Source organism: Sylvia atricapilla, chromosome W, assembly GCF_009819655.1.
Source record: "Sylvia atricapilla isolate bSylAtr1 chromosome W, bSylAtr1.pri, whole genome shotgun sequence".
NCBI lineage: Eukaryota > Metazoa > Chordata > Aves > Passeriformes > Sylviidae > Sylvia > Sylvia atricapilla.
In genome coordinates this window covers 19990458-20005707 of record NC_089173.1, presented here as the reverse complement: position 1 = coordinate 20005707, position 15250 = coordinate 19990458, and the positions used below count along the sequence as shown (strand labels likewise).

The 15250-nt window shown below is 40.8% G+C and overlaps 1 protein-coding gene across 1 annotated transcript in view; it reads right to left on the bottom strand.

Moving 5' to 3' along the window:
• LOC136373264 (ubiquitin-associated protein 2-like) overlaps positions 1-14786 on the bottom strand; it is a 188259-nt gene extending 173473 nt beyond the window's left edge. Inside the window, exons 1-3 of the mRNA XM_066338170.1 lie at positions 14651-14786; positions 3329-3406; positions 2360-2470 (exon numbers count right to left, since the gene is read on the bottom strand). Coding sequence (XP_066194267.1) covers positions 2360-2470; positions 3329-3406; positions 14651-14749 — 288 coding nt within the window. The 5' untranslated portion in view covers positions 14750-14786. The remainder of the gene's footprint in view (positions 1-2359; positions 2471-3328; positions 3407-14650) is intronic.
• Positions 14787-15250: the final 464 nt, after the last annotated feature.

Here is a 15250-nt window from a genome sequence, read left to right as displayed (position 1 = left end):
ATACTCCTAAAAATTTAGTTATTTCACAGGAGAAAAAAACCCAAGCCACACTGACAACTGAAGAACCAAATCTATAACTTTCAGAGTGTACTACTATTTTACTGATGGGCATGGTGCCAAAAATCTTGAACCATTGCAAGAAATACCCAAAACTGGATGAGTCTGCAAAGCTGAAGAGGAAGCAGCCTCTCCTTAGTAAGGTTTTACATGACTTAAGAAGGATCAGTAAAAGGATGACTATGAAAGCATCAGATCCATGCTTTCCCACAGTATAATTTCGAGGAAAGCCTCAAAAAGTTGGGCATACAGTATGATGCTACCTCTGGGCATGGGAATCCATCACAGACTATTGAAGCTGTCTCTTTTTGTAATCAGTTAGCTCCCTTACAATTTCAGCTGAGGATGCCTGAGGCAATCCAAATGACAGCTGTGGGCCTGACCTTCAAAAATATGTAACAGAAGCTGCCTTGATGGCCTGGTCTTAGATGGAAAGAAGAATAATCTGAAAGGTCCCCTTTGTTCTATCTTAAAAGGTATAGGAAGTAACACATAGTCAGATATAAAATGGATCTTATGACTGTACGAAGTTAAATGAATAGAAGTCTTGGGCAAAGAAACACACCCTTCTTGAATCTCATCCACAAGCGTCTGTCTATCCAAAGATAGACTGACACAACCATTGCAAGTGAAGTCTTCATAAAGACTAAGTCACGGAGCATAAAGCCTTAAATATTACAACATTAAAAAAAGACAAAACTGGCAGAGTACCAAAGAAATTATAAATGGACATTCTAGCTATCACTCCTTCTTTTAATTCCTCAATTTAGATAGGCACATCATCTTCCAAATGAGGTAAAAAAAAAACATTCCAGTGCATCAAAGCAGAATGAAACTAAAAAAAAAAAGAGATTTAGGAATCTGCATTCAGAACTAGTACCACCTCTGCTTCCAACCTGACATCAAATCCACAGTTAATGTTCTGGAGTATAATGGCCTTCAAGTTGGAGGCCCACAAATTTGCATAAAGAATAAGTTTATTCACACTCTGATGAGAACCCCTTCTAATTAATACTTCTTCCTTCTTGAGTCCTTCAAGTTGTCTGTATTTGAGTTGTGTTTTGTCTACAAAGTGCAGTAGGTTCAGAGGGACTTGTCAAAAGAGAAATATATGGATATGCTGCTTCTAATTCATAAATGAGTTCAGAAAGTTTCTTCCATGCCATGATCTGTAGGAGCATCCATGTGTCGCACCTTTCCCAACAATGATCACTTATTAAAAATTTGCTAAGTAAGGAAGCATTTAAAATTCCCTATCAGAAAACTATTTTCAACTAGAAAATGACAAATACAAGAAATACAAAAGAACACAAAACCAGCACATTACCAACAAAGATTTAATAATGAGATGCTCTTTTCTATTCCCAACTTGACAGTTTGTTCAGTATTATATATTTCTGTGTTTTAGATGACCTCAACTCCGATAAATGAAAAGAGGATAGGAAAGAAAGTCTTCTCAGTCAGAACAGTATGTGTTCTAGATTTAGGGTGAGTGGGGGTGGGTTTCCTCATTAACAATAAGACAGACCACACATCCTGACAAATCACAGGAAATACTGACTGTTCAGCATTAAGAAAGTAAGTCCAGGTTTCTTTCCCAATTTAGATGAGATGAAATCTAGCTTACTGTCTTGGACAAACTATAACAAGTCCCTCCAGCAAAAGCTTAAGCTGCAGCAAGACATTTTACTGATATCTCTTGGGATAGAAAATTGCTCTGTGACACATTCTAAGCAACATTATTTGCTGTTATATACACATTGTTTAGTCTCCTCTTTCTGGTTTTCAGTGAAGTTATGCAAATGAACAACAGTGAAAGGATACTTGTATCCTCTTTTGCCATTAGTAGTGCTGTCAATGCAACTTTCAGATGTGGAAACCTCCTCCAAATTCAATACTGGCAGTGCAAACCTACATAAGTTGCACAACTTAAAATATCTACCTGTGCTTTAGGTTTATAAAGATTATCCTTTGAGGCAAACACTTAGATTCAGGTCTCGTGGATGGGAGGTGTTACAAACATTGGAGCAAAAACCAGGCCTGTGTCCAACAAAGCAATGATTTCTGCTGCAGAGTTAAAATTATTGTATGTAAATGAAAACCAAAAGATTCTGCAAGAAACCAGCTAAACACCCACAACATTTTCAAGGTTCAGCATGCAGCAGAAATGCTGTCCTGATCTCCATTTCCTTCAAAAGAATTTGGAGACATGGAAATTAAAAGCTTCCAAAATGTGACTTTCCCAATCACTTCTAAGAAGTGGAAACAAAAAGAACAGCTTAGTAGGAAAGTAAAACCTTACCGTGTCTGAACTTCCTTCCAGCAATATGTTAATTGCTCTGTTCATGTCCCCATTACAATCATGTAGTGCCACTATGCACTCATCCTGGTTTTTCCCCGTCACTTCCATAAGCTGGCAGTAAGAGTCAGACATGTTAAAATATTCAAATTATCTTTGTAAGAAAATAAGAGTTAGTATCACCACAGATTCAAAAATGGGCATAGCTACTGTGTCAGAGCAAACTAAAATCCCAAATAAAGGTAAAAAAATTAAATGATAATCAAGAAAGCACTCTCTCACTTCTTTTTTTCCTTTAACTTTATGCTTGGAGATTTCCTATGCAGAACTTAATTCTTATCCTTCCCACCAGCACAGCTACAGGCATTATTGATGAGGGTACTTTGGCTTCAGGAAGTATAAAACTTCACTTCTGGCACATCACCAAAACAAGTTTACAACAACAAAAAGCACTTAATGCTTCAGAGGAGTTTTTCGAAAGGAAAAGTCAATGAAGCTGCATACACAGTTCTGGGAGGTCAAATTATTTTTTAAAATAATACCTCAATTTACCTTTAAGCTATGATTCTATGATTTTTACTTTTCCTGAAAAACAACCAATATATTGGTAAACTCAGCTTACACAGGTGACATTTTTTCCCATGTGTGTGTACACATGAACATCCTGAATGTACTTTTTATTCTGACAATTATTCAATTGGGACCATACTAAAGAGATATAGTCTGGAAGACATCAGCACAGATGAGTTTTGGCTTAAAGGCCAAAGGAAAATATACCAGTGTAACCATACAGTCTATATTACCACACAATTTCTTGAAAACAGACTTTACAAGACAATAAGAGCATCTTTTTCTAGTTAAAATTCTATCCTTGTGAAAAAGGTTTCATCTAAATCAGAAACATGCTCTAGCTCCAAAATACAACTCAGTATTGCCGCAGGGCATAAAAACTCTGTATCATAAGAAACATACTTGTTTCACTTTATCTTCAAAATCTGTGTCATTCTTATCATAGATCATCTGAGCAAGGCGAATCTGTTCTGCTGTTGCCTGAAACACAAACATGCAGTAAAGTACACAAAATTTAACTATATATTTTTTTAAGTATCTCCTAGTTATAACAATCACAGCATACACAGAGTTGGAAGGGACCCACAAGGATCATCAAAGTCCAACTCCTGGCCCTCCACAGGACACCCCAACATTCCCACCCTGTGCCTGAGAGCATTGTCCAAACCCTCCTGGAGTTCTGGCAGCCTTGGGCTGTGACCATTTCCTGGGAAATCAGTTCAGTGCTCAACCACCCTCTGGGGAAACAACCTTTTCCTGATATCCAGCCTATCCCTCCCCTGACACAACATCAGGCCATTCCCACAGGATCCGTTACTGGTCACTAGTGTCACTATTTTCTTTCTCTCAAAATTCTCAAAAAGAATATACACAACAAGCACAGTGGTGCTACAGGGAAGGGATTAACATCTCCTCTATGCCCATTTTATACTTAAAAAGTTAGCTAGAACAGAAGCAATTTCAAAATATTCTAATGTGTTTGAACCACAGTTAAAGCTCACCACAGACAAGACAACCATATAATAGAATTTACCACAGAAGCTTACACTTTGATATTACTTTTATTTAGTATCTACCACTCCAGAGACAGTTTTACCATAACAAACTGACAGTGGTATTTCTAAATTAACCACATCTCTGATGATCCCTGTTCACATCACCTTCCACACCTCTCCCAAAAACCACCTTGTCGCAGCTGAGATGGACACAACACGAAACTCTGAGGTTCACATGGCAATAGGAAAACTTTATTGTTCACCACTTGCTTTTGTATGGTTGACCTCGATTAGCTAGAATCTTGGTGCCATCCAGTTAACTGACAAATAGCTGCCTGCATGCATGCTTGTCGGGGATTGGCTGGCGTCTGTTCTCTGCAGCTAAGTCCCTCTGCCTCTCAGTGCCCTCTCTCCCAAAGATGTTTCCTTTCCTTCACAGGTATAGGCTGATTGAGTTAAGCTTAGGGTTACTTGCACCTGTGAGGCTTTCAGGCCAGCTGTTAGCCGTCACAGTTCCCCCTTTTGTTTTTCAACTACAAAGGCAGTCTTTGTCAGCTTCTGCCGGGCCCTTTGCAGACAGGATGACAAACATGGCACAATGAGTGAAACAATTATAATAACAAAAAGGTGTTGAGCCCAGTTCAAATGAGGCTCTTCACCCGACTTGACAAGCCTAATCTTTTCAGCCACTGATCTAAAATCTCTCACACAGCATACGTCATCAAATTTTTTACAACCATGTCTAGAAGCTAATGAAAATATCAGTAACAGCACAATTTCACTGGGTGGCATGCTGCAGGCTATTTACATCTATAACTGAATCACTCAGACTTAAGGAAGTTTCATTTACCTTTTTGTTACAAAGAATTCAATTCAGAAACCATCAGAGGAAACATTTTGCTTTCTTGTTTCAGTTTGGTCTTACAGATCATGTCCAGGTGTATAATTAAAAGTTACACTTCCATCTGCTAGTAATGTCTTTAAATTGTTTGATTCTTGAGGTTTATGTGAAGTCATAGGTAAATTGTCATTCCAAAGGTTCCATATTTCCATACAGCCGGTGCAAAAAGGTTGTTCTGGTTACTGTTCTACGGTGTCTGCTGTGGGGACATCAGGGAGTTTGGTTGTGATCCAGAGCACAGCACAGAGCAGGACACGTACCGAGCAGGTACCCATTGAATGCTGGCATCTGTGGAAATACAGGCATACCCTCATCCCCAAGTCACAAGGTCCCCAGGACCTTCCAAATTATTGGTAACGAGGTCCGTTACCAGTATCCTAGGTTTGGGAGACTGGATGTAACTAGAGGACTGTAATAATAAAAAGCGATTTAAAATGACAGGATTTTGGGGAATTTGTCAGTATTATTAGATGATTTAAAGTGTACAGAGCTTTGGCCATCCTACTCTGCAGGGTCTCACCACATATCCTCCCTTTTTGTTTATCAAGGATATGCTTCAAAGTGCCATCAGCACAATCAACAATGGCTTGTCCTGTAGGGGAATGAGGAATACCACTGTGGTGCAACACATCCCAGAGCTGTAGAAATTGTCGAGTGTTTTGTGAGAAGTATGCAGAGCCATTATCAGTTTTGTAGTATGGGGAATGCCTAGGGCAACGAAGCCTGATCGCCAATGTGCGATGGCATCACGGGTTCTTTCTCCAGTGTGAACTGAGGCCCATATGGCAGATGAAAAAGTATCTGTTGAAACATGTACATATTTTAAGCAACCAATGTCAGAAATGTGTGCGACATCAGTCTGCCAAACTCGTAAGGCTCACAGACTACGGGGGTTGACATCCATCTGCAGTGGCGCAGCGTGGCCTTGACAATCAGCACAAGTATTAACAATATTGCATGCCTCTGTATTTGTTAGCATAAATTGTCATTGTAGGGCTCAAACACCTTGGTGGGAAAAGGCATGTGATGCTCTTGCTTGTGCCAGCATATCTGTTTGTGCTGCTGTCCTGGCAGGGGTAGCTAACCAATCAGCTCAGGCATTACCTTCCGCTATAAAATCTGGCAAATTTGTATGACTCCAAATATGCAATATATAATAGGGACAAATTCTAGCTTGGATTGTATGCCACAAAGTTTTTAACAGCTCAAATAGTGCGGCATTATCAATTTATTTTTAGTAATGCTTGATCCAATCTTTGTGGGATGTCTGCAACATTGGCCGAATCGGTCACAATATTTAAGGAAATATAAGGAAAATGTTGGAAAGCCATGGCTACAGCATGTAATTCAAGTAGCTGAGGTGATCCACTATTGTGACCCTCTAGTGTTTGCCATCCCTTGTCATCTTTCCAGATCACGATGGCTTTCCCTGTTTTCCCAGATCCATCAGTAAAAACAGTGAGGCCTTTCAGGGGTGTGTGATGGTTCAGTGGTTTCAAAGACAACACAGTGGTCCCACTTAGTTGCAGCAGTTTGACTGGGTAAATGATAGGCAATTTGCCCTGTAAAGTCTTGTAAGTCTCTTTATAGCATTGTGCTATTTGTAAAGCACCATTCAAAATATTCTTCTTGTAAAGGTATAATAAATTTTGAGGGGTCTTTACCATTCAGCTGCAAGCACCTTTGACAGCATTTAATAATCAATTGTGCAATTAACTCAAAAATAGTAGGTGCTGTCTTTTTAGGTTGGTGGAGCAAAAAGATACATTCTAAAATGTATAGTGAGTCAGACCACTGAGTGTCCCATTGACCAATGATACCTGCAGAGTGTAAATCAACAATAACAACAAACTGTAATATGAACTTCAGGACTTGATCCAATAAATTTGTCTGTTCATTATGGCCCGCTCTACTGTTTCAAGTGCAGTTTTCGCCTCTGGAGTTAATTTTCTTGGAGAGGTTAACTCAGGGTCACCTTGGAGAATATTAAACAAGGGTGATAATTGTGGGGTGGTTAACTCTAAATAAGGTCTTACCCAGTTGATGATACCCAAAAGTTTTTGAGCATGATTTAAGGTTTGAACTTTGGTTGAAAACTGAATTGTTCGTGGTTGTATTGTTTGATGTAATATTTTAACTCCCAGGTACTTCCATGGGAGTTCCTGCTGCACCTTTTCTGGTACAATTTGCAACCCAAAATCTTGCAGTGCTCGCATCAAACTTGGCCAAATCTGCACAAGGCCTTCTTTGGGTGAGGTTGCTATCAAGATGTCATCTATATAATGATAGCTGTATGCACCTGGGAAGTGTTCTCTCACTACTGAGAGTGCCTGTGCAACATACCAGTGACAAATTGTTGGGCTATTTTTCATATGCTGCGACAGCACATTCCATTGATATCACTCGACTCGTGCTGCATGACTGATGGAGGGCACTGTAAATGCAGACTTGGGGTGTCATCAGGATATAAGGGAATAATGAAAAAACAGTCTTTCAAATCAACAATCAAAATGTCCCAGGTAGCAGATATCATAGTTGGGGATGGCATTCCAGGCTGTAAAGCACCCATACTTTCCATAACTGCATTAATTTTCCCTAAGTCATGGACTAATCTGCATTTATCTGATTTCTTTTTAATTACAAACACAGGGGTGTTCCATGGACTTGTTGATGGCTGAATGTGTCCTTGATTTAATTGTTCCTGAACTAGGAATTTAAGGGCATTTTATTTTCCTTTTTCAAGGTCTACGATTTTTATCGTAATCACTTGCTGTGTCTGATTATCAATTCTTTTGAAGACCTCACCAAAGGAGCCTTTCTCAATGCATCCTAATTTTGTAGTCCTTCTGGGTCTAATTTGCATGCCAGGCACTTGCACCACCATTTTGCATGCCTGCCCATGCCCTGCTCTTCAGTCCCAGCACGGGGGCGGCTGCTTGGGGCCCCCCAGGGTGGTGGCTCTTGGCACAGCCGGGGCTAGCTCAGAGTGCCATGACGGGCTCTAGCTGCAGACAGCAGCTGCTGTGCAGCATTCCTTGGGCTTTTTGGCCCATGGCTGTGGACGCAGCAGGACGCGGCGTCCCGCAGCCCCATGTGCTGTCATCTCCCTGCCGGCGCTTCTGGCGCTGGGTGCCACTCGGCTTCCAGGTTCTGTTTGCATGCTGAGGCTGTGAATGGGTGTGCCAAGCAGTGGCTGGGCTGTGGAATCAGCTGCAGGCAGAGGAGGACTGAGTGGCTTTATGGTAATACAGGGCATGGGACAAAGCATGTATGGCTCTGGCAGCTGCAGCACAGGCAGACTCTAATGCTGCACATGCACACCAGATGCTGGGGGAGGGGGGGGCACTCTGCAGGGTTAGAGAGCTCAAATGAAAGTCGCTTCCTTTCTGGTTTCTCATCCACCCTCTCCGCTTGCAAACCCGATGCAGTATCTATTTCCCCAACCACTCCTCCTGGCACTCTGCCATTTTGGGATGTTTTGGTGGGCGGTGCCCACGGCACGTGCACTCTGCAATTTTGGGATATTTCGGCAGGCAGTTCCTCTGGTGCCTCTGCTGCTGCTTTCGCATTCTGCTCATCTTTTATCAGCTTTAATGTATCCAGCACCAACCTCCAGGTAGTCAAAATACTCATAGCAGTTTCATTTTCTCGAGAGGCTGACTCAAAAATCAATTTACCACCTTGCTCCATTTTTAATACTGAAAGTGGCTTCTGTAGTGGCTTCTACACCCTGGCTCTTACAAAATTGTAATAAAGTTTACAGAGCCTGTTCATCATATTTAATCCCTCTTTTGCTCAACATAAGGGTCTATACATTCACTATAGCTATATCTTCTGTTGAAACCTGTCCCCCCATGTTTCCAGTGGCTCACCCTATAATTTACACGTCCAGACTGTTACAGCTCTCCACGCTGTCGGCAGCTCTCCAGGCTGCTCTCTTCGTGTTGGGCCTCGTCTCATTGCTCTCCATGCGGTTAGGCTATCACCATCATGTTGGGGTCAGCAATTGTCGCAGTTGAGATGGACACAACACGAAACTCTGAGGTTCACGTGGCAATAGGAAAACTTTATTGTTCACCACTTGCTTTTATATGGTTGACCCCAATTAGCTAGAATCTTGGTGCCACCCAGTTCACTGACCAATAGCTGCTTGCATGCATGCTTGTCAGGGATTGGCTGGTGTCTGTTCTCTGCAGCCAACTCCCTCCATCTCTCAGAGCCCTCTCTCCCAAAGAGGTTTCCTTTCTTTCACAGGTATAGGCTGATTGAGTTACGGTCAGGGTTACTTGTGCCTGTGAGGCTTTCAGGCCAGCTGTTAGCTGTTGCCTCAAGTTTACCTGCTTTTCACTGTTTGCATTTTGTTCTCACACAGCTTCAAGTAAACTATGTATGTTTTTAGAAAATTATCTTTTGTTTACATTCTTCTCCTCTGGGAGGAGAAAGATGATTGATGGTGATGTTCACCAACGAGGTCAGAGGTGGCTACCTGTGTAGCCAATCTTGGCCTCTTTGTAAAACTCTATATATACGGAGTCAGAAAAATAAAGTAGAGAGCTTTCCTGCTTGACCTCCTGCTGCCTGCTTCGTCCTTTCGTGTCGGTAACAGTGACAGCTGTCACACCAACTGACTCATTTTATGAGCACTTAGAGACTGAGTCATGCCTCAAGATTCTGCTCGTGAACAGCTGCACTTCCTTTTTTTATAACTGAATACTAGTCTCTGAAAACTGCTAAAGAATCTTGCTCTTGACAAAATATTTGCTGCTTTCGTAACACTTCTGGACAAGAAATCTATGCTGGCAACTTCCCCAAAAGCTGAAAGACTAAAATGGATGGATGCAGTAAAGAGCAATAAACCCAAATAGGCTATGGCTACCCTAAAAAGAAAACTACTAAAAAACATTAATGACACATCATACAGGCCACTCTTCATAGTGCAGCATCTGAAGCCTACTTGAACTGTACTCCCATGAAAATATCGAAGATGACTGTATGCTACGTGAACGTGGACCTCATTTGATTTCTGTTTAAACAGAAGAGGCTACTATCTCATACTAGAGAAGGCTGATACTGAAGAGAGCCATGACCCAAAATGCAAGCTGATGTACTGCAGAAGACTTCATTATTTAGAAAGGGACCACATCATTCCCCAAAATTCTTGACAGAAAGGGTTCATCCTAGGCAGTCTCACTTCACAGGATACCCACATGAATTTCTGTACCTCACGAGTTCAGACTAAATCAGTCTCAAACTGCTTCACTTTCGGAGCTTACCACAAATGCAAGTTTTAGAGATCACCAAGTGTAAATCCGAGTCTAAAAAATTACTCCAGTAAAAAACACCAGCTGCTTATTGGCTGAAAAGTTACTGCAGCTGTCCCAGTTCCTTGAGGGAAGTAACATTTACTTGGCTCAGAGTCAACGTTCCAAGACAATCAGCATTTGTTATTGTCCTAGATGACCCAAAAAACCTGATGCATTTCATATCTTCTCCATGCCAACCTGCCCAAGATTATTAGTCTCTAAGACCTGACAACCCAGGAAGTGGAGCTTGTGTGTTTTACCCCAGTTCAGGGAAAGGAGGAGGGCTGGGTCCTTTTAAAAACAGGGAATGCACAACAATGAGCTCTGTTGTTCTCTCTGGGCTCCTGAGGGGGTTGCCTTGGGCAGGTCTCCTAGTCACAACCAAAAAAGGTGCACTTCACAATCCAAAGCTACTTCAGAACAGATATTGAAATACCTTTGCCACAGCTTCCTGCTGTTATGTCAAGGAGGGGATGAGTTTTTCGGCTGTTATTCCAGTTCTAGCCACCTGCCATTTGCCAAGGAGGAGTTAGACCCATTCTCCACAAGTTTTCCAGATGCTGCTCCAGTTCTAGCCATGCCAAGGAGGGAAGTTTTTTCCAGCATTTCAGCAGCATTGAAGCCTTTTGGACAAAATTAGGTTTTTTTCCAGGTTTTGCTTTGTCCCTGTCCCCTGTTGATTGTTGTTTGAGGGAGAAAGGAGTTGTGGAACTGCAGAGACTCAGTTGCTGTGTTGATTTTCCTTTGTTTTCTTTCTCTCTGCCAGTGGTCCAGAGAAGGGGGCTTCTCCACCATCTTGTCTTTGTCCTCTAGGCCATGTGGGCTGCTACAGCTGCCATCATCTTGGGAGTAGGGGGCTTCTCCACCATCTTGTTTTCTTTGTTCCCAGGGGGTCGAGGTGACTCAGCACCTTTGTATCTAGTGGTTATTGCTGTTTTTTTTCTTTTTAGTAAACTGTTATTTTTTCACTTATATCTTCTTGCATTTATTTCTCCTTACTGGTGAAAGGAAAGTGATTAAAACTACAAGAAGGTAACTCATTGTGGAGTCTCCACCCCACACAGTTGTCTTAAACTAAGACAATAACAGAGTTAAGTACTCTGCGCTACTTCACATTTTCAAAGTATCATGCTGACAGCTTCATATGCCAGTAAGTAACACAAGAGGAGAGCCTGCTCTTGAATTCCCTGTGCCAGCCCTGGTGCAACTCTCCACAAAAGCTTCCTGGGTCAGTGTGGTGCTCTGTATGAAGGAGCTTGCTCTTGGTATCTATTGAGAGCTCAGCAGAGAGCTGTCTTGGTTTAGAAAGACATGTATCTGCCAGGGAAGACTGGAGTCTCCCTTGGAATGTAAGCCCCCCCCCACTCTCCCTTTCCAAATTATTATAAATTTGCAATTAAAAGGCTGTCAGGCAAAGATTTTGGGAATAGGTATAGCAGTTCTTTATTAGGGATATATAAAAATACAAATGTTTTAGTACAGAAGAATAAGCAAGCAAATCAAAAACAAGAAATCCTAGAAAACCCTGACAGTCAGAAATACAACCTGACACCCTGTTGATCAGGGTGTTAGAAACAGTCCGAAAGTAAGCCCTCCTGGAGTGACAGATGTGGTCCTGTTAGAAGCAGCGATGATCCTGTGAAGCCAAGGGTCCAGAGATGGGTCCAGTCTTCCTTTGGGAGTCCCATGGGAACACTGGATAACTGGTGACACTTTTCGCTCCTTTTTATCTAGGTGAAGATGGTTTTGGCTCCTCCTCCCTGGGTGGAGCATATCACAACAGGGTGATGAATTGTGTCATGTCATTGGTGAGCTTTAATGGTCCATTAACAGAAGATATTCCCATGGGGGTACTGTAAGACTGAACAGAGAGAAGAAACAATGTCCCACACGGTTTTTAACAGCTGTCTTGTTATCAGAGAAGGCAGTTACCCCCTCTCTTCTGGAGTTACAACAGATAAGGAAAAATCTCCCCAACCGTGTTTCAAGAGATGGAATAGAATAAACATTTTTTTGGTTACAAAACCCAAGACAAGAACAAAAATAAAAGGTCTGCTGGTTTCAGAAATTAGGTCCCAATGATCCATCTTCTTGCTCTGACTTCAGCCTCCTCATGCTCACAGCAACTTTTTAGCTAGTGAACAGATTTCCTTTAAAGATAACCAGAATACAAACATTCAGTGTAATTTCTATAGAGACATGATGGAATATTTGACCAGAAACAGGAAACCATTGAGATTCATTTCTTCTGTAAACCAACTCTTTTCAAGTCCATGTTAGAAGACAAAAATATACAAACTTTATAACGCTATCAAATGAGTAACAATATCTTTCGTTTTCCTGTGTAAAGAGAAACTTGGAAACACAAGCAGGTACATTTCATTAACATTTATGCCAGTGGTCTGCACACAGATAGAATTGAAGATTCAGAAGAAATAAAAAAAAACAAGATCCCACAAGATGTGTTTACTACACAAACACCAAATTAGTGTCACAAAAAGTTTTGCTTTTTTTCCCCAGTGAGTGTTTCTTCTTCATTTTAAGGCCCCATTGTTACAAGTGACATTGTAGTATCCTATAAAACAGTATAATTAAATTTTAATTGCAACTAAGAAAATGGTATCATCTTAAGACAGCTAGAACTTTACTCAACCTTACAAGATACATTATCTTTGCAGCATAACAGTGAATGAAATTTTTAACAACTTTGAACTACCAGAAAACAGAAGTATGCAAACTACAAAGTGACAGAAATAGGCTCAGTTCTTAAAATAAAATAGCATATTTATTATCGAGAAACAATGAGAAAGAACTGTGATGTAATTTCTGAAATAACTTAAATGATGTTCAATGCGACAATGACAACAAAAATCTCCATTTGAGAAAGCAACATTATTCTACATTCAAAAAATGAATCGGTGGAAATTGAACAGTAACATCCCACATTTTTGTTGATCTGTAAAGTATAAGGAGGGAGGTTCATCTGATCTAAACAATAAAAATATACGGTGCACTAAAACATATTTGCTGTATATTAAATAATCATCTTTTCCACTGAAATGACCAAACCAATATCTGTTATGCAAGAGGTAGAATAAGTGGGAAAAATGCAGAAAATGCAGACTTAATGCTTAAAATCAATTAATCACATCAGTTGCAAATATATCCTAGTGATAGTCAGTGCAACCTTCCACTGAGAGCATGTCCCATCAGAGTAGTTGCTTGAGGCCAGATAGAGATCCCACAACCTCTCTAATCCCCAACGTTTCTGGTAAACAATTATTTTTACTTTTAACAGTTGGAATTTCCAGTGTTCCAAATTGTGCCATTGTCTCTGAGGCTGGCTTCACCTTTGCTATACCCTTTTATGAGGTATCTGAATAGAAGACAACCTGTCCTTGCCTTCTTAGGGATGAACAAATCCAGTTCCCTCAGTCACCACTCATTCATCCTGTGCTCCAGCCTCTCAACCATCTTCACAGCTCCTCACTGGAATTTCTCCCATTTGCCAATGTCTGCCTTGCATTAGGGAAACCAAAACTGGGCAGAGTACTCCACTGCTGTCTTGCAAACATCAAAAAAGGGGAACCCATCACTTCTGTCAACCTGCTCATTATACTTCTGCACACTTACTTGTTATAAAGCAAAAACAAATTCAACTTCATTTGTTGAAAGTCACTTTCTAAACCCACACTTTAGCATGAATCACCACTATGCAAAGCACTGTAACACAAAGAGATAAGGGCTTGAGGTCACATAATTATTAGCGTACAGAGCAGAAGAGCCCCTCCATGTTAAAGATCAGTCTAGAAAATAATTTCCCAGGGGAGCACCTCTAGACAGAACTGGGGCAATTCTTGAATTGGATCAAATTTTGAAAAGTACATGACAAAAGAATAATGAGTTGCTAGAAACAGAGACATTTTGCAATTTAACCCAGGCAAGCACACAACTTAACTATTCTGCTGCTGAGAACCAAGACAATGGGGTAAGAGCTTAATTTCAATCTTGCAGATATTCACAATAACTTTAGTCTGTTAGTGGAAAACCATTTTTATTTCACTTTGTGAAGGCACTGCACAATAACTTTAGGATTTTGTGACTTCTAAATATGTTGAATCATGCTGTAGAACACAACGTGGACCTAACAAAGCTTTTCCCACCCATCCAAATTCCTGTATTGACCTGAAATTTTCTAGCATCATGAGGCTGGCATATGAAAAAGCTGAGCTCTGAAGACAGTAAGGTAACAACAGAAATCCTGACAGGGATAGCCATTGAATTCCTCACTTATGGGAAATGTTGCTGAAGAACACAAAGCTCCTTCAGAGACAAGCATACAGGGACAACTTAATGCTGTACTGGATAACTAAGCAATTAAAGCAAGATAACAAACAAACAAACAAACAAACATTTCTAAATAACACCATAGCCCCCCCATCTTTTCTCAATTTTTACTGACTTAGGGAAGAAAAAAATCATTGCATGCTCACTTTCAACTCAAAGATTATATAGTAGCACGTACCTGTACTACTTGTTTCTGTGGTTGTGTTGGCTGAGAGGTTGAAATTTGCATTTTGTCGCTAGTGCCCCGGGTACGTTCACTGCCCACCGAAGTCATCATATACAGTATATACAAAACAATGTATGTATAAAAAAATAATCTGAAAGGAAAAAAAGAGTTAAGGCAGGGTACTGATTCAATACCCTGTGGGAATACACAAGTCTGAGAGTAAGACAGACTTAATTAGCATAACTAGTCTGGTGACTAGGATGCCGTGGCAAGGACAAACAGAACTTCGAGCCTATGAGAAGATGGGATTAAAACCTGTTTAAGGGAAAAGATTCAATCAATCCTCTACGATAAAGATGTTGTATAATGCATGAGTTGCTTGTATGATCTTCTAACCTAATTATTGTAGTAGAAATTATTAACCTCTCTGAAATGGTATATAAGACTTGGAAAACCTCAGTAAAATCGAATTCTGATCATGAATCAGTCTTCCCGTCTCTCCATCAATTGCCGATAATTGGTGCTCCGTGTGACTAGAGAAGAACCGTCTATCTGACGGAAATCGGCGATGCCCCTGGAACTGATTGTGACGGTGAAAGAACCGTGTTTGGG